This window comes from Bubalus kerabau, chromosome 15, assembly GCF_029407905.1.
Source record: "Bubalus kerabau isolate K-KA32 ecotype Philippines breed swamp buffalo chromosome 15, PCC_UOA_SB_1v2, whole genome shotgun sequence".
Classification (NCBI taxonomy): Eukaryota; Metazoa; Chordata; class Mammalia; order Artiodactyla; family Bovidae; genus Bubalus; species Bubalus kerabau.
The window spans coordinates 82,261,685-82,287,047 of NC_073638.1; the positions used below are offsets into that span (position 1 = coordinate 82,261,685).

A 25,363-nucleotide genomic window follows, 5' to 3' on the forward strand; every position below is an offset into this window, starting at 1 on the left:
TCTGTAACAGGACTCCCACAGGAGGACTCTTGAGCTAAAAGCCATGGGAAAAGGTTCTGGGGTCCGATATGAGGCTGAACACTCACTCTGCTCCATATTTATTCGCTGTGTGACCTGGGGCAAATTACTTACCATCTCTGAGCTTCAGCTTTCTCCTCTTTGTTTTTAATATTTACTTTGTGCTTGTGTGCTCAGTCATGTCCAACTCTTTGCGACCCTGTGGACTATATATAGCCCTCCAGGCTCCATTTTATCTGGCTGTGCCAGGTCTTAGCTGTGGCATAAAAGATATTTAGTGGCAGCATTAATTGAAGTATTTGAGATCTAGTTCCCCAACCAGGGGTCAAACCCAGACTCCTTGCATTGGAAGCACGGAGTCTTAGCCACTGGACCACCAGGGAAGTTCCGGCTTGCTCTGCTACAAACGCAGAGCTGTTGTGAGGGTCTCACAACATCGTGCGATCTCTAAAGACCTCACTAGCAAACAGTCAGTGCTCGGTGAGCGCTGGCCGCTGTTTCACCATTGTGGCATTTATGCGGCATATGTAGTTGTGTATCGTCAACTGAATCGCCTCTGCCTCCCTTCTGAGTAACAGAGTCCTCTTTAGCTGCGATGCCCCTATGGGTGGGTGAGCCATCCACCAAAGCTGAGAAGAAAGAAAGGGGTGGTCAGGAAACCCCAAAGCCAATGCTAATAAGCGCCTCGATAATGAACTCAATGTCTGTTAAACGGCATCACTGGTCCTCATGTCATTTCCCTGAAGCAAGAGGGATAAGGGTTGTCCACTCCATGGTACAGACTTAGACATAGAGATCCAGAGACGCTAAGGAACTCGCCTAAGGTCACACAGCAAATGCTGGGAGAGCTGGGCGCAGAACAAAATAAGAATGCACACCTGGAGTCTGAAATTTGTTTGCTGGCTCTCATTTCACTTTCCCAACAGCCTCGTGAGGCAGGGATTGTCAGTCCTACTTTATATACAGGGTAACGGAGATATTAGTGGGCTTCCCGGGCGGCTCAGTGGTAAAGAATCTGCCTGCCAAGGCAGGAGATGTGGATTCGGTCCCTGGGTTGGGAAGATCCCCTGGAGAAGGAAAGGGCAACCCACTCCAGGATTCTTGCCTGGGAAATCCCATGGACAGACGAGCCTGGTGGGCTACGGTCCATAGGGTCGCAAAAGAGTGGGACATGACATAGCGATTCAAAAACAACAACAACATTAAGAAAGGTGAGTAACTGGCTGCAGTCAGCCAAGCGGCATAGAGCAGATCGGGAAGCCACACTGTCTGCCTCCTCCCACACACAGTGGGGACGCAGAGTCCCGGCCTGAGTCTGTGTTCTTGGGACCCTGTCGAGGGAAGCTTCAAGAAGCAGAAAGCAGGTACACTGGGCAGAGCAGCAGGTACAGCAGCCCCCAGGAGCCAGACGTCTGGAGGCTGAAGTCCTCTGAATGAAAGAGAGCCCTGTTGTTCCCGCTTATCAGAGTGTTCATAAAGTTCTAAAACAAGGAGGGTTCACTCTGGTCACCGCTAGTGATCCCAAGGAACCAGGCTCCAACACACACTCACATCTGGGCAACCCTAAACACCGATGGCTACCTGACACCGTCCACAAAAAGTAAGTCCAAATGGATTAAAAATCTAAATGCGACAGCTAAAACTGTAAAACTCCTAGAAGAAAACACAGCTGTGGATCTTGGTGATCCTAGATGAGGCGATGGTTTCTTACACATGACACCAAAGCACAAATGTCAAAAGAAAAGATAGTTTGGACTTGACCAGTATTAAAACCTTTCATGCTCCAGACCAAATTTAAGGTTACGAAAGGGGAATGTGGGAGCGGGGAGAGGGATAAATTAAGAGTATGGGATTAGCAGCTACAAACTATTATCTACAAAACAGATAAATAACAAGGACCTACTGTATAGCACAGGGAACTATATATTGAATATCCTGTAATAAACCATCACGGAAAATAAAATGAAAAATAATTATATATATGTGTGTGTGTGTATCAACAGATAAAACTGCATCACTTTGCTGTACACCAGAAAGGAACAAAACACTATAAATCAGCTCTACTTCAGTTAAACAAAAAAAAGTTCTGTGCTCGGAAGAACACTATAAAGAATGTGAAAAGAGGGCTTCTCTGGTGAGTCAGGGGTAAAGAATCTGCCTGCCAATGCAGAAGACACGCGTTTGATCCCCGGGGGTGGAAGATTCCACCTGCGAGGAGCAGCTAAGCCCGTGTGCGCGGTGCCTATGGAGACTGTGCTCCAAAGCCCAGGAGCTGCAACTCCTGAGCCCACACACCCCAGAGCCTGTGCTCTGCAACGTCCCTGAAGTGAGAAGCTCCTATATCTGGTAAGGGACTTGTACCTATAATACAAGGAACTCTTATAACTCAGGGATAAAATATAACCCACTTCAAAAATGGGGAACGGATCTAAATAGATGTCTCCAAGAAAAGATACATTAGTGGCCTAGAATACATGAGAAAGATGCTCAACCGTCACTAGCCGCCACCGCTGCCGCTGCTGCTGCTAAATCACTTCAGTCGAGTCCGACTCTGTGCGACCCCATAGACGGCAGCCCACCAGGCTCCCCCGTCCCTGGGATTTTCCTGGCAAGAGTACTGGAGTAGGGTGCCATTGCCTTCTCCGTAGCCGCTAGGGAAATGCAAATCAAAACCACAGAAAGAGAGCAATGTCCACAATAAAACAGATGAGAAATAACAAACATTGTCTAGGATATTGAGACGTTGGAACACACGTGCACTGCTGATAGGAATGGAAAATGGCAAACAGCTGGCAGTTCCCCCAATGTTAGAGTTACTCTATGGCCCAGCAATTCCATATGGAAGGAAAGCACATGTTCACCCAGGACTTGAGCATGAGTGTTCACAGGAGCATCACCATAATAACCCCCAAATGGAAACAACCCAATGTCTAGCAACTGTTGAAGGGAGAAATAAAATGTGGTGGCAAAGGACTTGGAAAGGAACCACGTCTTGATACCCTTGCCAACACGAAAAAACCTTGAAAACATCATGCTAACAGGAACTAAAAAGCCTGTTGATGAAAGTGAAAGAGGAGAGTGAAAAAGTTGGCTTAAAGCTCAACATTCAGAAAACGAAGATCATGGCATCTGGTCCCATCACTTCATGGGAAATAGATGGGGAAACAGTGGAAACGGTGTCAGACTTTATTTTTGGGGAGCTCCAAAATCAGTGCAGATGGTGATTGCAGCCATGAAATTAAAAGACGCTTACTCCTTGGAAGGAAAGTTATGACCAACCTAGATAGCATATTCAAAACCAGAGATATTACTTTGCCAACAAAGGTTCGTCTAGTCAAGGCTATGGTTTTTCCAGTGGTCAGGTATGGATGTAAGAGTTGGACTATAAAGAAAGCTGAGCACCCAAGAATTGATGCTTTTGAACTGTGGTGTTGGAGAAGACTCTTGAGAGTCCCTTGGACTGCAAGGAGATCCAACCAGTCCATTCTAAAGTAGATCAGTCCTGGGTGTTCATTGGTAGGAATGATGCTAAAGCTGAAACTCCAGTACTTTGGCCACCTCATGCGAAGAGTTGACTCATTGGAAAAGACTCTGATTCTGGGAGGGATTGGGGGCAGGAGGAGAAGGGGACGACAGAGGATGAGATGGCTGGATGGCATCACCAACTCGATGGACGTGAGTTTGCGTGAACTCCGGGAGTTGGTGATGGGCAGGGAGGCCTGGCGTGCTGTGATTCATGGGGTCGCAAAGAATCGGACACGACTGAGCGACTGAACTGAACTGAACTGAACCCTAACGCAAGATCACCTGTTATAAGATGCAATTTACATGAAACATTCAGAATAAGCAAGTCTGTGTCTGTCATAGCATATCTGTAACAGAAAGTAGACGAGGGGTTGCTTTGTGCTGGGGGGGTGAAAGAAGAGGCAGTGGGGAGTGGGTACTGCTGTTGGATCCAGGGTGAATTTAGGGGGCAAAGAAAATGTTCTAAAAGTGGTTGTGGTGATGGTGGAACAACTCTGAATAAATTAAAAACCATTAACTTGTATCCTTTTTTTTTTCCTGGCCATGCTGGGTCCTCGTGGCTGCACGCAGTCTTCCTCTGGATGTGGTGAACAGCGGTTACTCTAGTGGCCGTGCGGGGCTTCTCTCTGCAGTGGCTTCTCTTTGGGGAGCAGAGGCTCTAGAGGCTCTAGGCCCACCTGCCCCACGGTATGCGGGATCTTCCTGGACCAAGGATGGAACCTGTGTCCTCTGCATTGGCAGAAGGATTCTTAACCACTGGACCACCCGGGAAGCCCCAGCTTGTGTACTTTCAATGGGTGAATTGTAAGCTATGAGACTTCTATCTTAATCAACCTCTATCCATATTTTTGAAAAGCTGGACGATGGGCAGCAAGAGGGAAGGAGTTTTACAGGTGACGGAAATACTCTAAATATTGAATGTGGTGATGGTTCCTAATGTGTGTAAATTTGTCCAACCTCATCAGAATGTGTGATGTAAATTAATCTTCAATAAAGTTGATTAAAAAAAAAAAAAACAGGTGCAGAGGGCTGGAAGAAGCCACTGGACAGGCAGAGACAGGCATCAAGGCCAGGAGGCAGCAAAGGGCAGGTCTCCCCAGTGTCCAGGGCAAACAGCTCAGCGCAGACCTGGACTCCTGGCCTCCCCTGGCACAGGGATGCCCCGGGCCTCTGCCTGGCTCTCCCAGCCACCCTGGGATGCCCAGCACGCCACCCCAAGCCAGCACCTCCTGACCCAGCCTGCCCTTGCTAGCCAGCTGCCAGCTTGAATCCCCACCTCCTCGGGCGCCCCATCAGGTTGTGCATGCCCACACATCCTGCACCCCACCTGCTGCTTACAGATTAGTCGGGCGGGGTGCAGAAATCAAGGGCGCCCCAGCTCCACCCCCGCAAAGGCAACAGTTTTCTCCCACAGCCAAGGCAGGCTGCAGGGAGTGAAGTCAGGAGCTGCGAGAAGCCAGGAAGGACACTCACACGGATCACGTACTGTTCCCTCTCACTGCATAGACACTGCTCTTCTTCCCACTTTGCAGACCAGGTGTCTAAAGCTCAATGGTTTAGCTCGTGTTCGTGCTCTCTGCAGTCATGCCCAACTCTCTGCGACCCCATGGCCCGCCAGGCTCCTCTGTCCATGGGATTCTCCAGGCAAGAATACTGGAGTGGGTTGCCACGCCCTCCTCCAGGGGATCTTCCCAACCAGGTATCACCCTTGCCCCTTACTTATGCCTCTTGCATTGGCAGGCGGGCTCTTTAACACTAGTGCCACCCAGGAAGCACTCAGCACTTTGGAGACCTTGCCAGTGTCAGCCAGCTCCTGGGATTCTAACCCAAGCTGGCCCTCCTCCAAAGCCAGTTCCTCAGCCAGGCGTTTGGAGGAAGAGGATAAGCAGGCCAGGGCCAAACTCCACATCCCTCCAGCTCCTTGGGCTGAGCCTGTCAGTTCAGCGCCCTCCTTCCCAGAAAAGAAAGATCCCCGTGTCAGACGGGAGGAGAAACTCAACTCCCAGGCAGCAGGAGGGGCAACTCCTTGCCTCCCGGCACTTGAAGACAGCCAGGGTTCCCCAAGATTGCTAGAATTGTCACTCCAGCCTTCAGGGCCCTTCACACAAAGCCCAGGTGACCAAAATGGGAAACAGACCCCCATGAGCTGGGGCCCTAGAGGAAATGAGGCTACTCACTTTGTATAAGAGGTGACTCGAGGCCTCCAAGAGCCTGGAAAAGGAGGCACACCAACCCCCACCCTCCACCACCTTGACGATCAAATCCAGCTTGAAGACTCTCCTTTGCCTCCTTCAGCCTGACAATAGCCCCAGCAAGAAAACCCTCACTCAGCTAGCAGCTGCAGTGCGTCTTGCTCTAGACCTGAGATTGCCAAAGGCTCCCACCTGGAACCCGGATGCCCGCAGGACGCTTGGGTTTCAGTGCAAATGGAATTTGGTTAGTGGGTTCTTCTCTAGAGAAAGTTTGGAGGAGACGTGGGGGTGCCCAAGCCCCTGCAGGGTGCTGGGTCTCCGGCCTCGGCCGGCGCCCCCTGTCCCCATCTGCCGCCCCCGCTGGTCCCTTCTTGGGGTACCTGAGCACATGCTGGAGTAGAAGCCCTCCTTCTTGAGCATAATCAGCAGGGAGCTCCAGCCCAGGAGCACTGCGGAGAAAAAGAGGTTCTCCAGCACCGCGGTGCACGCCATCCACCAGCGCCGCCGGTACGCCTGCTCCAGCGTGGGGGCCATCCCGGTGGCCAGCCTGCCGGGGCACAGAGGACTAAGCCAAGCGCCCAGAGGACCCTGAGAAGCAACCTTTATCGTGGGGGCTCTAGAGACCCACCTTGAGCCCGCCCGGTAAGGGGGGACGCCCTTCACGGAGGCCCCCATCGCGTCCTGGGCTTCCCAGCGGGTCTCGACGAGCTGGGTCTGGGCGCACGGGCAGCGCCGGAAGCGCTGGGGTCCCCCACGCCCCCCGGGTCACTATCAGGGACCGGAAGGTCCTGTCTGCGCGCCACGGACTCCTGGCGCGCCTCCAGGCTTCTCCACCGAGGCCCAGGCACGCGGTGCCCGGCTCCCGGCGTCCAAACCCGCGCTTCCCCGAGTCCCCAGAGGTCAGCAAGGGGGCAGGGCGCGCTCTGAAGCCGCCGCCGGCCGCCAGCCAGCCTCCAGCTCCAGGAAGGACCCCCCGAGGAGAGCAGGAGGAGGAAGGGGAAAGTCCGATAGCAGCCCCAGGACACCCCCCGCCTCCCTCCGTCTTCCCGTGGCCCCGGGGAGACCACTCCTCTCCCCCGGGGCCGGGCTCCCGCGGGCCCTGCCCCTTCCCGCGCCGGGCGACCCAAGTGTCCGTGGGCTCTCGCTCCCGGCCCGCAGTTGCCACGTGGAAGGCGCCCCAGGCGGGCCCTCCGCGACCCCCGCGCCCCCCGCTCACCCGAGGCGCCCGCCCGTCCTCTCCTGTCCGGGGACGGGGCTCGGGTTCCCGCAGGAAGTCCGGCGGCCGCTGACTCAATAAGGGCCTGGGCGGTGGAGGGGCTGGGGAGCGGGCGTGTTTACCAAAGGGAGACAAGCCGGCCACCGCCGCGGGAGGGGACAGCATGCGGGCGGCGCCGGGGCGGAGAGCGGCCGGGACTAGGGGGAAGGAGAGCCCGAGGAAATCGCAGAGGAGAGGGGCGGGCCGGGCCGCAGAGCTGGGGGAGGCGCGAGTGCCTGCCCCCGGGAGCCTCAGTATTCCCATCTGTGAAATGGGCCTGGGCCTTCGGGCGCGTCCGTAGGTCCTCACGGCCTCAGACACGAGTGTGGTCCAGAGCGGAGGACGGGCCGCCGGAGAGGGGCAGAGGGGCCAGACTGAAGGGGCGGGAGCCGCGCCCTCAGGTGACTGGGTTTCTTGGGGAGCCTGGAAGAATCGGCAGGAGCCACCCGGGGACCCCCGGTTCTCAGGGACCCCCCAGCCCTGCCGGCCGCTCACCTCTGATCCAGGCAGACGCGCCTCGCGTGGCCGCGGACCCGTCGGCGTCCGGCGTCCGGTGTCCGGTGTCCGGCGGGCCCAGCTCGGGACCGTCCCGGCGCTCGCGGCCTTGGAGATTCCGCCTGGGGCTGTCACCGCCCCTGTTCTATTGGAGGAGGTCGGGGAACACGACGCCTCCGGGCGGCCCCCAGTCCGCGCGGCGAGGGTAGGACGAGGTGAATCGACGGAAGAGCCAACCGCTGTATTGACGCCCCGAGCTGGGGGCGGGGGTTCCCTCCCCAAACCCTGCCCCTAGGTCGAGTTTCACGAGCACGTGACTCGATCCCGGATACCCAGACACCCTCCCCGGCACACGGCCCTGCGCCTAAAATGTCCACCCATCTCCCTCCCGCTAGCCTTTGCCCCCGGCCCCCAAGAAGAACCAGGCAGCCCTCTCTGTATCCTCGGCCACAGCAAAGAACATCTCGGCTGGAGCGCGCTGACCGCGATGCCGGGGCGGCGGGGCGGGGGGTACGGGTGGGGTTTTGAACTGTGCAGCTGGGGAGCAGAGTTTTCCGAGAGAGGCAGAGTGAAACGGATTTCCTTGTAGAGGTAAGTCAGATTGAGCTCTGAGAGTGGACGTGAACTCTGTCCTGCGCTACCTTGAGCGAGTTGCTTGGCCTCTCTGAGCCTCGGTTTCCTTCTCTAAGTTGTACCGACAGCACTTACCTTACAATGGTACCTATGGTAGGACTGCTGGAGAGCTGGGCGCTGGAGTTGGGGGTTCTGAGACAGGCAAAATGCTCACGGCCGCTCTTGGCACAAAGGAAGCATAATCAGAGTTCACTGTGGTTGTTACTGCTGCCATTGCCATTATTGTTACAGAAGATGTGGTCATGGGAGCCCTCCAGACAGTCTCTGGACCTCCTGAGCCTCAGCGTCCTCATCTGTAAAACAGAGGGTGAACTGTGGTGTGGACTCATGGGATGAGGGCGAGGGCCCATCAGTACAGATGTGAGTTTATTGGGGGGTCTGAAGAGTGATGCTGATGATGTTCGCAAAGCTCTTTGGGCTTGTGAGCAACTGCCCAGGATGTTCCAGGCCCCAGACAAGAGGGACTCTCTAAACAGCTGAGCCACTTCACCATGAGAGGAACTCACATTTGCTGAGTGCCTAATGTATGCTGGGCCCTTTCCAGGCAAAGTGTTTCTCGGTCGCTCAGTCGTGTCCAACTCCTTGCGACCCCACAGACTGTAGACCTCCAGGCTCCTCTGTCCATGGGATTCTTCAGGCAAGGATACTGGAGTGAGTATCCATTCCCTTCTCCAGGGGGTCTTCCTGACCCAGGGATCAAACCAGGGTCTACCACATTGCAGGAAGACTCTTTACTGTCTGAGCCTCCAGGGAAGCCCATATTTTTCCAAGCAAAAGTTATCATTAAATCCTCAAAACATCACAGGCTCATTTAAACCTTGGAGCTTGTCACAGGAGGACAGGCCTGGGGGCCAGCAGCTGGAAAACGGTAGGTCTAAAGGGGATGCAAAGTCAGGCCTGGCTGGCTTTGAAGGGTGGTCCTTCCCATTCCTCCAGGTCGGGAGGAAACAGCAAAAGCGGAATCGTAGCAGCTGAAAAGGGACGAGGACTTCTCTGTGGCAGGGGTGCAGTGGGTGTCAGGCACTGAGGGTTTCGCTTCTCAAAATTCACGACTGGCTCCCAGAACTTCCAGATCAAGGTCAAACTCCTTAGCTTTGCACCAGGGGCCCTAGAATAAGGACCCCATGACCCAAGGCTTCATGGACAGGTCGCTTCAAGAATGTAATAAAATGTTGAGACCGCTCCCTGTGAACAGGCCTGTGTGACCATGCAGACACATATATCTACATTCAAATTCCAGGGGTTTTGTGGACCCGGCTCCACAGACTCTAGGGGTCCAAGGCTCCCCTGTGGCTGTTAATGCTCGCCTTTCTCTCCAACCCACATTTGCATCTTTTCGCCTGGGGACCTGTCAGCTGCATGGGGACAAGGCTCTGGTCTGCTGTGTGCACTGCGGTGTCTCCAGAGCCAGAAACAGCCCCTGGCAGCTGAGAGCACTTGGGAAGCACCTGTGGAATGAAGTGTGAAGTCACTGCTTCCACATCGCCTTCCCTTTGCATCTGCGATTGCATCTTGCGGGAAAGACAGATTCCTTCCTTCATCTCCGATGTACTTGTCCTTCCCAACTCCTCCAGTTTTCCCTTTTGGCTGGAAGCTCTGATCTCCTAGGCTGGGTTAGAGGTGCTCCCCCGCCCGCTGCTGGCCTGCTCAATGCTGTTCTATACTGAGATGAAGTGCTCACCCTGATCTAGAATCAGCAGTATCTTGCCTGCTCCCTCCCCAGGAGCTAGAAGTCCCTGGAGGGCAGGCACCATAGGAACCACGTTGTGGCTGGTTTGTATTATGCCTGCAACCCATCCCAGGACCTGACCTGTAACCGCCACTGGTAAATGTCTGTCCAATAACGGGAAGAGCGGAGTGAGAAAGGGAGCTGGAAAGGATGGTTGGGGTCAGTTTGGAAGGACCTCTGCCAGGCCAAGGATTTCCCACTTTGTGAAATCAGTCAGTTCAGTTCAGTTCAGTTCAGTCGCTCAGTCGTGTCCAACTCTTTGCAACTCCAAGGACTGCAGCATGCCAGGGCTCCCTGTCCATCACCAACTCCCAGAGTTTACTCAAATTCACGTCCATCCAGTTGGTGATGCCATCCAACCATCTCATCCTCTGTCGTCCCCTTCTCCTCTGGCCTTCAGTCTTTCCCAGCATCAGGGTCTTTTCTAATGAGCCAGTTCTTTGAAGCAGGTGGCCAAAGTATTGGAGTTTCAGCTTCAGCATCAGTCCTTCCAATGAATATTCAGGACTGATTTCCTTTAGGATGGACTGGTTGGATCTCCTTGCAGTCCAAGGGACTCTCAAGAGTCTTCTCCAACACCACAGCTCAAAAGTGTCAATTCTTTGCCACTCAACTTTCTTTATAGTCCAACTCTCTCATCTCTACATGACTACTGGAAAAACCATAGCTTTGACTAGATGGACCTTTGTTGGTAAAGTAATGTCTCTGCTTTTTAATATGCTGTCTAGGTGGTCATAACTTTCCTTCCAAGGAGCAAGCATCTTAATTTCATGGCTGCAGTCACCATCTGTAGTGATTTTGATGCCCCCCAAAATAAAGTCTGCCACTGTTTCCCCATCTATTTGCCATGAAGTGATGTGACAGGATTCCATGATCTTCATTTTCTGAATATTGAGTTTTAAGACAACTTTTCCACTCTCCACTTTCATTTTCATCAAGAGGCTCTTTAGTTCTTCTTCACCATAAGGGTGCCATAAGGCTGGTGTCATCTGCATATCTGAGGTTATTGATATTTCTCCCAGCAATCTTGATTCCAGGTTGTGCTTCTTCCAGTCCAGCGTTTCTCATGATGTACTCTGCATAGAAGTTAAATAAGCAGGGTGACAATATACAGCCTTGACATACTCATTTTCCTATTTGGAACCAGTCTGTTGTTCCATGTCCAGTTCTAACTTTTGCCTCTTGACCTGCATACAGATTTCTCAAGAGGCAGGTCAGGTGGTCTGGTATTCCCATCTCTTTAAGAATTCTCCACAGTTCGTTGTGATCCACACATAGGCTTTGGCATAGTCAATAAAGCAGAAGTAGATGTTTTTCTGGAACTGTCTTGCTTTTTTGATGATCCAGTGGATGTTGGCAATTTGATTTCTGGTTCCTCTGCCTTTTCTAAATCCAGCTTGAACATCTGAAATTTCACGGTTCACATACTGTTGAAGCCTGGCTTGGAGAATTTTGAGCATTACTTTGCTAGCGTGTGAGATGAGTGCAATTGTGCGGTAGTTTGAGCATTCTTTGGCATTGCCTTTCTTTGGGATTGGAATGAAAACTGACCTTTTACAGTTCTATGGCCACTGCTGAGTTTTCCAAATTTGCTGGCATATTGAGTGCAGCACTTTCACAGCATCATCTTTCAGGATTTGAAGTAGCTCAACTGGAATTCCATCACCTCCATTAGCTTTGTTCATAGTGATGCTTCCTAAGGCCCACTTGACTTCACATTCCAGGATGTCTGGCTCTAGGTGAGCGATCATACCATCGTGATTATCTGGGTCATGAAGATCTTTTTTGTATAGTTCTTCTGTGCATTCTTGCCACCTCTTCTTAATATCTTCTGCTTCATACCATTTCTGTCCTTTTTTGTGCTCATCTTTGCATGGAATGTTCCCTTAGTATCCCTAATTTTTTGAAGAGATGTTTCCCATTCTATTGTTTTCCTCTATTTCTTTTCACTGATCACTGAGGAAGGCTTTCTTATCTCTCCTTGCTATTCTTTGGAACTCTGCATTCAATTTGGTATATCTTTCCTTTTCTCCTTTGCCTTTCTCATCTGTTCTTTTCACAGCTATTTGTAAGGCCTCCTCAGACAACCATTTTGCCTTTTTGCATTTCTTTTTCTTGGGGATGGTCTTGCTCCCTGTCGTCCATAGTTCTTCAGGCACTCTATCAGATTTAATCCCCTGAATCTATTTCTCACTTCCACTGTATAATCATAAGGGATTTGATTTAGGTCATATCTAAATGGTCTAGTGGTTTTCTCCACTTTCTTCAATTTCAGTCTGAATTTGGCAATAAGGAGTTCATGATCTGAGCCACAGTCAGCTCCCGGTCTTGTTTTTCCTGACTGTATAGTGCTTCTCTATCTTTGGCTGCAAAGAATATAATCAGTCTGATTTTGACCATCTGGTGATGTCTATGTGTAGAGTCTTCTCTTGTGAGAAGTCTTACTCTGTGAGATAGGTGATTGGAACTCCCAGATTTTGTTTTCTTTTGGTTTAGTTTGTCTGTTTTTTAAGGAAGGAGATAGATATGGTCGGGTTTCTGTGTTTAAGGAATGGAAAGAAGAGGGACTTGAGAGCAGTTAAGAAGCCAGTGTAATGGTTCAGATAATAATAATAATAAAAAAAATAGGACTTCTCTGGCGGTCCAGGGGTCGAGAGCCTGCCTGTGCACACGGGAGACACAGGTTCGATCCCTGGTCTGGGAAGATCCCACTTGCCAAGGAGGAAATAGGTCCCTGGGCCACAGCTGCTGGAGCCCGCATGCCCAGAGCCGCTGCTCTGAGACAAGAGGAGCCGCTGCGATGAGAAGCCCTCACTCAACCAGGGAGTAGCCGCTGCCTCAGCCCGAGAAGACCGCTCACAGCACTGGAGACCCAGCGCAGCCAAAAATCAGTAACTACGTTTTGAAAAGAGAGAGACTTTAAGGCAATGACACCCCACTCCAGTACTCTTGCCTGGAAAACCCATGGACAGAGGAGCCTGGTGGGCTGCAGTTCATGGGGTCGATAGGAGTCGGACATGACTGAGCGACTTCACTTTCACTTTTCACTTTCATGCATTGGAGAAGGAAATGGCAACCCACTCCAGTGTTCTTACCTGGAGAATCCCAGGGACGGGGCAGCCTGGTGGGCTGCCGTCTGTGGGGTCGCACAGAGTCGGACACGACTGAAGCGACTCAGCAGCAGCAGCAGCAGCAGGGGGCCCACGAGAATGGCATGTAGGGTCCTAGTTCCCAGACCAGGAATTAGCCCTTGTCCCCTGCAGTGGAAGCCTGGAGTCTTAACCACAGGGACCCCCTGGGAAAGTCTCAGAGAAGAGACCAGAGACCCACCCCTGTATCAGAGTCATAGGATCCACCTGCCCCCACAGTAACCCCTCTCTAGACTCTGTCCCAGAGCGGAGGACAACAAGGCTGTTGCCTTGCGTGTCCTGTCAGCTGCTGGCCCGCCCGCCTCCTGCTGGGGTGTCAGGACTGGTTCCCAGGTCACAGCCGGAGTCCCCTTCCCGCCCTGCTTCCGGTCACATGTGCAGGTCTGCCTGAGGCACTCACAGTGCTGAGCCTCCCTCTTCCAGGAGGTAACAGTATCCAGCTCACAGGGGAGACATGATTTATTCAGCCCCACAAATAGTCACAGTCAACCTTTGCATGAGGAATGTAAATAAAATGGTGCAGCGACTTCGGAAAAATGGTTTGGCCGAGCCTCAAATAGTTCCAGAGTTAGCACTGAAACCCAGCAGTTCCTCTCCTAGGTATAGACTGCAGAGAACTGAGAACATTCAGTTCAGTTCAGTCGCTCAGTCATGCTGTTTGCGACCCCGTGGAGTGCAGCACACCAGGCCTCCCTGTCCATCACCAATTCCCGGAGTTTACTCAGACTCATGTCCATCCAGTTGGTGATGCTATCCAACCATCTTATCCTCTGTCGTCCCCTTCTCCTCCTGCCCTCAATCTTTCCCAGCATCAGGGTCTTTTCCAGTGAGTCAGCTCTTCGCATCAGGTGGCCAAAGTATTGGAGTTTCAGCTTCAACATCAGTCCTTCCAGTGAACACCCAGGACTGATCTCCTTTAGGATGGACTGGTTGGATCTCCTTGCAGTCCAAGGGACTCTCAAGAGTCTTCTCCAACACCACAGTTCAAGCATCAATTCTTCGGCACTCAGCTTTCTTTATAGTCCAACTCTCACATCCATACATGACCACTGGAAAAACCATAGCTTTGACTAGACGGACCTTTGTTGACAAAGTAATGTCTCTGCTTTTTAATATGCTGTCTAGGTTGGTCATAGCTTTTCTTCCAAGGAGTAACCGTCTTTTAATTTCATGACAGCAATCACCATCTGCAGTGATTTTAGAACCCAAAACCATCATGTGGACACAAAAACTTAGACACGAATGTTCATGACCCTGTTACCCATAAAAGCCAAGAAGTGCAAACTACTCAATTGTCCTGGAATAAATGGACAAATAAAAATGTGTGTCGCGGGAGTCCCTGGGGGTTCAGTGGTTAGGACATGCCTTGCTGAGGGCCTGGGTTTGATCCTTGGTTGGGGAACTAAGATCCCACACGCCCTGCATGGTGACCAAAACTAAACCAAAACAAAAAATGCATAATATTGAACGTATTATTATTTGGTCATAAAAAGGTCCTGATATATGTTACAACATGGACGAAAGCTGAAAACATGCTGAAGAAAAGAAGCCAGACGCAAAACATCGCATATTATAGGACTGCATGCATACGAAATGCCGAAAACGGACAGATACCTTGAGACTGAAGGTTAGTCGTCAAAAACCAACAAGGACCAAAAGTAACAACAGGGGAGGGAGAAATGGGGGGGGGGGGCGGTGCGAAGAAAATGAGCAATTAAATAGTGGCGATGATTGTACAGCTTTGTGCATGGACTAGCATCCACTGAAGTGAACGCTTCAAAAGAGTGGATTTTCTCATCATGTGAATTATATCTCAGTTTTAAAGAAATTTTTAAATACTTTCACAAGCATCAGGCACTAGGGAATTGGAGGATGAATAAGACACAGAGTCTATCTTCAGAGAACATGAAGTCCGGTGGAGGAGAGGCGGCGAGGAATCCAATTATCGCGTAGCAAGTGCAATTGCGTCTAAAGGAAGTGCCGTGCGGGACAGAGATTCTGCGCTGTCACGCATCACCCAGGAGGGCGGTGGTCTAGACTAGAGGGCAGGACGGAGTCCCTGCAGAGGCTGCGGTGCGGAGATCTCACTATGGAAGGCTTCCCGCGTCTGATTTATCCACGCTGAAAAGGAGGACGGGCCTCCCAGGCGGCTCAGCGGCAAAGAACCCACGTGTCAATGCGGGAGACGCGGGTTGGACCCCTGGGTTGGGAAGATTCCCCTGAAGAAGGAAGTGGCAACCCACTCCGGTATGCTTGCCTGGAGAACCCCAAGGACAGAGGAGCCCGGGGCGGGCCACAGTCCGTGGGGTCGCAAAGAGTCAGACGCGACTGAGCGACTAGACACAGTGCCGAGGAGGACGCTGAACCACTGTGGGAGCTGACGGTGCGCCCGGACCGAAGCGCGCGTAGACGGAGGGGGGCTGTGGTAAGAGGTTGCAGCCGGAAAGTAAAGACAGGCCAGCTGTACGGGATCCTCTAAGACGATGAGTGCTCAGTGACGACGGAAAATTACCCTCCTCCCCCCTCCCTCGCTCTTCCTCCCTTGCTGCCTGGGTCTGTAAAAGCGCCACCTTGCACGCAGTCGTTTAAAGCCCAAACTGGAGTTATCCGGTCTCTGCTCCAGCCCCGCCTTCCACATCCAACCTACTGATGAGCCTGCGGTTCCAACCTCTGATGCTTGACTTCCTGGTGGTCCAGTGGCTAAGACCCCGCACTTCCACTGCAGGGGCTTGGGTTCGATCCCTGGACATGAGTGACATGGACAAACTTTTCTTGTTTTTTAAGAGAGAGAGATCTCTTCTCCATCGACTGCTATCCCACAAGCCCGGGCCTCAGCAGATCCAACCTGGGCTCCTGCAGCGTTTTCACCCTGACCTTCCGGATTCCCCTCATACATCCAAGTCCACCTTCCAGGGAGAATTACAGGCCACTCCCCTTGGTGGTTTCCCATGCCTGTTGAGCAAGCGTCCAGGCTCTCAGCAGCGCCTCCGGGCCCATGTGGGCCCTCCTGCCGCCCCATTCCCCCTCTGGCATCTCCCCTCTCTGTGTTTTCACCGGGGTGACCTGGCCTCATCCGTCAATACCCCGTGTTCTCCCACCTGGACCTGGAACATTCTTCTGTCCTGGTCTATCTACTGGTCCTCCAGATTTTGACTTAACTGTCACTTCCTACAGGAAGGCTCTTTGACTCCAACAATAAGTCCCTCTGCTATATGACTCCTGCGATATCTGAGCCGCCCTTTGGCACATCTCATCAAGATGTGTGTCTCCTCTGATGGTCTGTGTGGGCTGACGGGCAGGGACCAGCGCCCACCACCCCCACCACTAACACTAACCTGTGACTTAGCACAGAAGCCACCCCCCTCCCCCACCCCTGTCCCCTGGCAAAGTCCTACCCAACCTTCAGGTGTCTCTCACCCGTATCGCTTTCAGGGTGACCGTCTTCTCTGAGCACTCAGACCTGGGGTGGGGGTGTCATCCCTTTACATAGCACTCATCACAATTATAAGAGGGACAGATTTTATGGAACTGCCCTGATGATGGTCCAATGGCTAAGACTCCACGCTTCCAACACAAGGGGCCCAGTGTTCAATCCTGGTCAGGGAACTAGAGCTCACATGACGCCAGCAGGAGTCCACACGCCGCACGGGAAAAATCCTGCGTGTTGCAGCTAAGACCTGGTGCAGCTTAATTACTTTTTAAAAGTGGCTGATTTTAGTATCTGTCTCTCCCCAGGTACTTTAATTTCTGTCTTGCTTCTTTTTGCCCCAGCTTTCAAACTGATGCTTGTCACAAGATTTCCCTCAGGTCAGCCCACAAGAATTTTTATGAAACTTCCTGAAATCGCATACTAAACTCTATGTGCGCGTACAGTTTTCCAAAGAACCAGTCTGTGGCTTTTGTTGGGAGTTTGAGTGGTCCAAGAGCTGAAAGGTTAAGAACTTTCTCCCTTCTTTCCTTCTAAATAGCATGCTGCTGCTGCTGCTAAGTCACTTCAGTCGTGTCCGACTCTGTGCGACCCCAGCATGAGGTTTATGTAAAACCATTGCCCTAGGATGTAAACTCCAGGTTGGCAAGGATCTTCACCTGTCCTGTTCCATGGTGAACCTCAGGTGCATGGAATGGTGCCTCGATCCTTCCAGGCGCAGGTGTAGAATGACTGAGCATATTCTCTGATGACCGTTAATGATTGTGAGAACTATTAGTGGTTGTTAACTCTTTCTGTGTAACAAATGACCCCAGAAAATAATGGCTTAAAGCAACCTTTATTATCTCAGCTGCTCCAGGCTGGCAGTCAGGGTGCAGGTCCATTCTGTCCTCTGCTTCAGGGGCTCTGACAGGGCTGCAAAGTGCCAGCCAGGGCTGCCGTCATCTGACAGCTCGACTGGGGAAGGACCTGCATCCCAGCTCACTCGGGCAGGTGCTGGTGGGATTCAGTTCCGCGCTGACTGTGCGCCGGAGGTTGCCCGAGGTCCTCACCACGCAGGTGTCTTCCTAGGACAGCTGACAACATGGAAGCCCACCTCCTGAGGGTTTGCAAGTGAGAGGAGGGGGAGGGCGGGGGTGAGAGGAACGCTACAGGGACGGCCATGACGCTCTTCTGTGCCTGGACCTTGGACGCAGCGTTCATCACCTTTGCTGTGTTCTGTTTGTTAGATGTGAGCCTCTACGAGGAGGAGTGAACACTGTATTTAAGATGGATAACCAATAAGGACCTACTGTATAGCACATGGAACTGCGCTCCATGTTATGTGGCAGTCTGGATGCGAGGGGTATTTAGGGGAGAATGGATACGTGTATATGTAGGGCTAAGTCCCTTTGCTGTTCACCTGAAATTATCATATTGTTAACCAGCTATGTTTTGTTTAGTTGCTAAATCACATCCAGTTCTTTTGCAACCCCATGGACTACAGCCCACCAGGTTCCTCTGTCCATGGGATTTCCCGGGCAAGAAGACTGGAGTGGGTTGCCATGTCCTTCTCCAGGGGATCTTCCCAATCCAGGGATCAAACTTACATCTCCTGTATAGGCAGGCAGATTCTTTACCCCTGAGCCACCAGGGAAGCCCATCAATCAGCTATACTCCAATGCAAAATAAAAAGTTTACAAAAGGAAAAAAAAAAAATCCAACAATCAAAAGCCTCTCTCGAGGTCAGGTGCACAGTGGAAGGAGATCATACTGGGGATGAACAGCAGTGAGTAGAGTGGGTGGGCTGTTAGGAGCCACCTTGGAGACCATTCGCTCTGGGGACAGGATGACACATTTTCTCATTCAGCTTCCGGCTAGGCTTGGCTGAAAACCCAGGGAACGCATGGTGCAGCGCAAAGGCCTCCAGGGCAAGGAGCTGAAGAGGAGGGGAGACACGGGGGAGGGAAGGCTCGCTGGACGGGGGAGCCTCTGCCCGTCCTCCAGCAGACCCCCGCCACGCAGGAAAGGAGGCGGACGTGTCAGATCTTCTAACTTTTCAAAAGAAGCCAAAGTCCTGGTTTTTCATGAGACAGTCCTCGATTTGTAAATCTGACAGTCTAGCGAGCGTACACGAGGATTGAGTTTTTGACCCTTCTCTTCGGCCTCGCCTATTCCACCACCCTTCACAGGTCTGTTCACCTCTCCATGCCTCCCCTCCCGCCCCCTATATTGTTCACTGAAGGCAGTGCACATGCCAACTCACTCTTTGCGACCCCATGTCCCACTCTTTGCGACCCCATGGACTGTAGCCTGCCAGGCTTCTCTGTCCATGGGATTCTCCAGGCAGGAATACTGAAGAGGGTTGCCATTCCCTCCTCCAGGAGATTGAACCCACATCTCTTACTGGGATTCCTTACCTCTAGCGTCACCTGGGAAGCCCTCACTGAAGGCAGCTGCTGCTGCTGCTGCTAAGTCACTTCAGTTGTGTCCGACTCTGTGCGACCCCATAGATGGCAGCCCACCAGGCTCCCCCGTCCCTGGGATTCTCCAGGCAAGAACACTGGAGTGGGTTGCCATTTCCTTCTCCGATGCGTGAAAGTGAAAAGTGAAAGTGAAGTCACTCAGTCATGTCTGACCCTCAGTGACCCCATGGACTGCAGCCTTCCAGGCTCCTCCGTCCATGGGATTTTCCAGGCAAGAGTACTGGAGTGGGGTGCCAGTGCCACTGAAGGCACGGACCTAGCTAGTTCACGTTGTACACCTTCTATAGCTCTCTGTGCGTGGCAAGGCAACAGTAGATATTGTTGAATGAAATATGACTTTGCTGACATATACTGCATTAAGGAAGACTCCCCAAGTCCACCCTCACCTCCACCCAGAGGACTGGGTAAAAGTGGGCTCTGAATTAGCTGCAATCCTGCCACTTGCTTGATCTAGGACCCTTCGCAAGTGACTTGCTTTTGGGAGCCTCAGCTTCCTCATCTATGAGAACCACAGTACCCGCCTCAGAGCTGTTATCAGATCTTAATGAAATAATATACTCACTAGCACAATGTGGCAACAATAAGTTTTTTTTTTTAATTTCTTGTTCTTTTCGGCCGCGCTGGCTCTTCGTGGCCTCGTGCAGGCTTTCTCCAGCTGCGGCCAGCAGGGGCTCCTCTCTGCTTGCAGCACGTGGGCTTCTCATCGCGGTGGCACCTTTTGTTGTGGCCTGAGGGCTCTAGGTGCCCCATGGCACGTGGGCTCTTACTGGACCAGGGATCAAACTAGCGTCCCCTGCATTGCAAGGTGGACGCTAAACCTCTGGACCCCCAAGGAAGCCCTCAACAGGTACTTTTACTGAAATCCACACACACAGACACAGGCACACACACACACACACACACACCCATTTCCTCACTGGATCCTTGGCATGTCTCCCCCCGAATCCATGTCATCCATCTACTGCCATCCCCAAGGCTGGCAGCTAGAGGGAGCCTTTAAAATGCAGATTTGTCATTTTCACCGCCAGGGTTCACCTCCTTCCAGTTTGCTGATGCCCTTCGGAGAACACCCAGCCTTTTAACACAGCTCTTCAGGCTCTGTGGAGCTGAGCCGGCCGGCCTCGGACAGGTCTCTTCTCCACCACCCACCTCCCATCCCATCCCACTCCAATACGAGCTTTTCTGCAGCTCTCTGTCTGTAGCTGAAACCTCTTCTCTTCACCCCGACCGCCCTTGCTTCTAATATACGTTTCAGCGATGCACCCTGGAAACTCCTGATACTTCCTGCTAAACCTGAGGGCAGGCACAGTCTGCTTTCCTCACCATTGACCCTTCCCAGCACAACCCCCGCTGAGGACCTGAGGGACGCCCGCGGACCGGCGCCAGCGGGCGGACTCCCGTGGGCGGACGGCGCCACCTGCTGGCCCACACCGGCACTGCAGCACCTGGACGCGGGCTCTCAGCCCACCCTGGAGGTGATTTTTAACGATTTTTTAACTTTTCTGGGGGTATTATCTCATGTCTCCTTACATCCAAGTTAACAATTTTTTTAAAAAAGGTAACATTATAGGTAACATTATGAGTATTTAACATGAGAAAGGGAGGCACTTTCCTAAGTGCCTTAGTTGTTATTAACACATTTAATCTTCACGACGACTCGATGAACTGGTTTTATCACTTGATAGACAGGGTAACTGAGCTGGTGCCGGCCATAAAGATTCTGCCTGCCAGTGCACGAGATGGAAGAGACGAAGGTTCGATCCCTGGGTTGGATGATCCCTTGACAAAGGGCATGGCACCCACTCGTCTCCTTGCCTGGAGAAGCCCGTGGACAGAGGAGCCTGGTGAGCTGCAGTCCATGGGGGTGCCAAGAGTCGGACATGAGAGCACGCACTCAGCTGAGGCACAGAGCAGTCAGATGCCTCCCCAGGAGCACACAGACTGAAACTTTCACCCCAGGCGGTCTGACCTGAACCTGGACTGTTTTTTCCCGGATGCTCCGTGCAGTCTGTGGGACGCTAGTTATCCAACAGGAAATGAACCTGGGCCCTTGGCAGTGAAGGTGACACGACCCAAGCACCGGGCGGCCAGGGAGCTCCCTGAGCCTGTCCTCTGTAAGCCTGTCATGCGCTGCCTCTATTTGTCCTGCACGCCCAGGGGCCCGGTGAGGTTACATGCCGGACGCCAGCCTCTGCTACCACAGTGGCATTGGGGTCACCGAAGCTCCCGGTGCAGCGAGCCGCCCTGAGCCGCAGTTCTCCAAGGGCTCCGTCAGGACAGGAGTCACTGCGGCCTCTCCTGTGCGTGTAGAGGTCCATCCTGGCCTCCAGGCTACTGCTCCTCTCCTGTGACCCAGAAACCACCACCTCTCAGAGCCCCCGTTTCCTAAGAGGGCCTCTAGCCTGCTGGGTGGATCGGACCACAGATCCCACCAACGGTGAGGAGTGCGGGTCCCAGTGTGGACTCAGGTGGACCCCAGATGGCTAATGGCAGTTATCACTCAGGCCCTCCCCTGGATCACACACACCGTGCGTGACGCTGGGTCCCTTCACATGTTCCACTGTGGCTGTTTAGAACCAAGACACGTCGTGGCTACTTAAGTCCCATCTCCTTTCCACCCGCTCCTCTAAATCATTTCTTTTCCATCATTTGGGAAAATGATGTGCCGGCCTGCACTTCAGTTGTTAAACATAAAAAGCTGGGCTTCCCTGGTGGTACAGTGGTGAAGAAGCCACCCGCCAATGCAGGAGACGCAGGTTTGATCCCTGGTCCAGGAAGATTCCACCTGCCGCGGAGCAACTGGGACCGTGAGCTGCAGCCGCTGAAGCCCCCGTGCCTACAGCCTGTGCTCCGCAACGAGCCCCGCACACCGCAACCAGAGAGAGCCCGCTCCCAGCAACAAGAGCCCTGCACACTGCAACCAGAGAGAGCCCGCTCCCAGCAACGAGAGCCCCGCACACCGCAACCAGAGAGAGCCCACTCCCAGCAACGAGAGCCCTGCAAACCGCAACCAGAGAGAGCCCGCTCCCAGCAACGAGAGCCCCGCACACCGCAACCAGAGAGAGCCCACTCCCAGCAACGAGAGCCCTGCAAACCGCAACCAGAGAGAGCCCGCTCCCAGCAACGAAGACCCAGCGCATCCAAACCAAACAAAGCATATGCTTGTTACAAAAAAAGAAGTATCTTGGGAACCTTCTGTGGCCCAGCCATTACTGTAAGTGGTTTATTCACGTTAACTCACTTTACCTTCACCCAGCCCTATGACTGTCCCCCGACTTTACAGATGAGGAAGCCAAGCACGGTGAGGTCAGGGTCACACAGCGAGCGGCTGACGGGGACTGCCCACTTAAGCCACAGGACCGGTCTCTGCTTTTAAACACGTCAGACTCCCTCTGCTGGTAGAGGCTGTGTCTGCCGCCTTCACTCCCAAGTGCCAGGCACACTGCTTTGCACACTGTGGGTGTCAACAAATTTGTTTTAATATATAATATATATATATACACACAGTCACGGGCCCGCCTGGGAAAGGGCTCCATCATACTCCAGCTCCTGGAGACTCTCCGGAAGGAGTCCAGGCCTGGCAGTCTTCACAGATGACGCCCAGCGAGGGGCACGTTTAGTAGACAGGTGGGGAGGGAGGGGGAGCACCTTAGGTGTGCTGCTGCGCCTCATGCAGGCCCAGAACTCTGCTGCGCCCTCTTCATCAGCTCCTCATCCTGCATAGACAGCTCTGTCAACTTCTTGCCCATCCGCTCATGGATGTCCAGGTACTTGGAGACACAGCGGTCCAGGCACACGGACTCGCCCTTGGACAGCTCTGCTTCCTTGTAGTGGGGAGGCACGCACTTCCGGTGGCAGGCGCTGGTCATTCTAGAAAGAAGGGCAAGGTCGGATCAGCAGCCTGCTGTGGCAAACCTGGAACTCGCGACGACTCCTGCCCTGCTACCCTGATCTCACCCGCCAGGAAGGCAGTGTGAACCCCCAGTCTGCGCCTCCGCCGTCTTGGGAGGCCCTTGTCTGAGCCCATGGTCACCCTGTGTTTCTGACTCATCAGACAGGAACCGTTAGCTGAGTATTGGCTACGTTCTGGACATCACACTAAGCGCGTGACGTGGATTCTGCCACGCAGTCCTTAGGATGACTCTATGCAGTCGGCACGATCGTTACCCTCTTTTTACAGATGAGGGAGTGAAGGAACAGGGAGCCTCAGGATCACATAAAGCTGGGCTACGACCCCAGGGAGCCTGACTGGGGGCTTCCTGGGGGCGCAGTGGTAAAGAACCCGCCTGCCAATGCAGGAGACGTAAGAGACGTGGGTTCGATCCCTGGGCGGGGAACAGAACCTGGAACAGGGCATGGCAACCCACTCCAGTGTTCTTGCCTCGAGAATCCCACAGACAGAGGAGCCTGGTGGGCTACAGTCCATGAGGTCGCAGACTTGGACAAGGCCAAAGCAGCTTACACGCATGCATGAAGCCTGACTTCACAGCTTACTTTAGAAAATTATTCTCACATATAGCCTTCGAGACAAACCCAACTAATCAAAGGAGGATACCAGAGAGTTTTAGCCAATAAAAATAGCAAATAATTGTTGACTGCCTACGTGTGTCGGGCTTGATAAGTCTGTCTTATATTTTAACATTTAATATTTATAATGTCTCTATGAGAAAGGTACTATTATGAACTCCACTTTATAGCTGGGATAACCACCAGTCTACAAGTCCAAGTAACTTGCCCAAGGCCACAGTAGTGGTGGTTGATGTGGCTGTGATTTGTTCCCAAATCTGCCCGATGACTCGTTAGGAGTCAGACTGAAGTCCTGGTCCTGGTACTGCTACTGACGAGCTGTGGACCCTGAGAAAGCTGCTGAACCTCTACAAGCCTCAGTGTCCTCACCTTAAAAATGGGACAAGGGAACTCTGGAGATTATAAAAAGATAATGCCTATCAAGTGCTCAGCATTGCTAAACGGGTTACGCGGATCTGTCAAAAGGCAACTGCCCTACTGTCCCCAGAGCCCAACCAGAGCCTCGTTTCTCTTCCTGCTCGACTCCTCCATCATCAATTCCATCCCAATCCCAATGTCAAAGTCCTTCTAGTGAGTCCACACTGCGTCTGCATTAACCCTTAACCATGGGGTTGGGTGGAGAAGGAAACGCAACCCAGTCTAGTCTTCTTACCTGGGAAATCCCATGGACAGAGGAGCCTGGCCAGCTACAGTCCAAGGGATGGAAAAGAGTCAGACACGACTCAGCCACTGGGCATGCTTGCGTGGGGGTGGGTGCTGGGAAGGTAAGTATGGACCTCAGTTTATCCTAGATTGAGAGGAAGATTTTTCGGAAGTCGTCCACCTCTGCCCTTGGAGAGAATGACTTGGGAGCATTCTCTAAGATGTGAGGGGCAGGACCGGCCTTACCTGTTGTACATGTCGGCCATCATCTCTACCTCCAGCTCTGCGGCCAGCTGCTGGGCCCTAAGTGGGTCCATCTCAGCCCTGCGCCCTGGAAGAGATCTCCTGCGGGCCTCCTAGTTCCTGGGTTTGGGCGGGGGGGGGGGGGGGGGGGGGGAGACATCACGGTCAGCACCCAGCCCTCCCAGCCGCTTTCCCGTCCAGGGGCTGCAGGACGTGGAGGAATCCCAAGGGCATCCGACCAGGAGGGGCCGCTGACCTCGGCAAGCTCAAGCACCCAGCGTCGGACCTGGGAACCGAGGCCCCGCCCAAGGTCGCAGAGCCGGCGACGGCAGGCCTGCAGAGCGGGTCCCAGCACCCTGACGCCCAGCCCCTCAAGGTGGCGTCTCTCCAGGAGAAGAGGGGGTATCGGGGACCGGGCCCCAAACGGCCGGCACGAACGCGCGGGGCCCTGCGGATCCGATGCGACGCGGGCCTGCGGGGCCGGGCCCGGGGCCACGGCCCTGGAGCGGCGGCGCCGTCTTCGGGGTCGCCGCGCGCTCCAAGCCTCTCTCCGAGGCCCGGGCCTCTCCCCGCGCCCCCGGGGCCCCCGGCGTCAGGCACACGCCACAAACTCACCGAGCGGGCGGCTAGTGCAGGGCGGAAGCACGTGGGGCACGGCCGGCGAGAAGTCCCGCCTCCCTTCCACTCAGGCCGCGCTTCCGGAGTGAAGACCCCGCCGCGGGCGGCGCCGGGAAATCCGCCACCATAGAGAGGGAGCGGCTGGCTCCCGCCGGAGGCGAGGGAGTCCTCCAGATGCTAGAGAGGACTGCAGGGTACCATAGAGGCTGCGGCGGGCCGTAGAGCGCCCGCAGCAGGTAGAGTTAGGGTCCCTAACGGCGATGGCGGAGCGGTTTGAGTTTATCGGATCTGTCAGAGCGGGCAGGGGTACCGAGCTCGGTGAACCTTACCCTCCGCACCCCCGGGGGCGCTGAGGTCGGAGCGCAGGTCTGGTGCAGAGAAGGAAGCACGTTCTCAAACTGCAGATCTCAGATGCATGTAACCCTACCTGGGCCGCCTAAAATCA

General features: G+C 53.5%; 2 protein-coding genes and 1 long non-coding RNA gene across 5 annotated transcripts in view; 1 reads left to right on the forward strand and 2 right to left on the reverse strand.

Moving 5' to 3' along the window:
* Nucleotides 1–8,377, reverse strand: part of SLC43A1 (solute carrier family 43 member 1) — a 32,461-nt gene extending 24,084 nt beyond the window's left edge. The window contains 2 exon segments of the mRNA XM_055547162.1: nt 6,116–6,282; nt 7,486–8,377. Of these exon segments, the coding sequence (XP_055403137.1) occupies nt 6,116–6,269 (154 nt within the window). The 5' untranslated portion in view covers nt 6,270–6,282; nt 7,486–8,377.
* On the forward strand, nt 7,827–21,998 carry LOC129627694 (uncharacterized). Its single transcript, XR_008702659.1, has 3 exons — nt 7,827–8,076; nt 19,917–20,363; nt 20,574–21,998. It is a non-coding gene; the product is annotated as an uncharacterized LOC129627694 (long non-coding RNA).
* Nucleotides 21,999–22,081: 83 nt separating this feature from the next.
* On the reverse strand, nt 22,082–25,072 carry TIMM10 (translocase of inner mitochondrial membrane 10). Of its 3 annotated transcripts, XM_055547166.1 has the most exons (4): nt 24,916–25,072; nt 24,304–24,420; nt 22,537–22,758; nt 22,082–22,342 (listed from the first exon to the last, which is right to left on the reverse strand). In XM_055547166.1, the coding sequence occupies exons 2-3, from the start codon at nt 24,372–24,374 to the stop codon at nt 22,557–22,559; spliced, it is 273 nt and encodes a 90-aa protein (XP_055403141.1). In that variant the 5' UTR covers nt 24,375–24,420; nt 24,916–25,072; the 3' UTR covers nt 22,082–22,342; nt 22,537–22,556. The 3 variants fall into 3 exon arrangements, with proteins under 3 accessions (XP_055403141.1, XP_055403138.1, XP_055403139.1); XM_055547163.1 differs by lacking the exon at nt 22,082–22,342 and having other exon boundaries at nt 22,346–22,758; XM_055547164.1 differs by lacking the exons at nt 22,082–22,342; nt 24,916–25,072 and adding an exon at nt 24,557–24,885 and having other exon boundaries at nt 22,346–22,758.
* Between the last annotated feature and the right edge of the window lie 291 nt (nt 25,073–25,363).

Excerpts from the sequence above, each read along its gene's own strand:
- TIMM10 (XM_055547166.1), bottom strand. The coding sequence starts at position 24,374 with ATGGACCCACTTAGGGCCCAGCAGCTGGCCGCAGAGCTGGAGGTAGAG. Across the intron at positions 22,759-24,303 it reads ATGGCCGACATGTACAACAG|AATGACCAGCGCCTGCCACC; the intron begins GTAAGGCCGGTC and ends CCTTCTTTCTAG.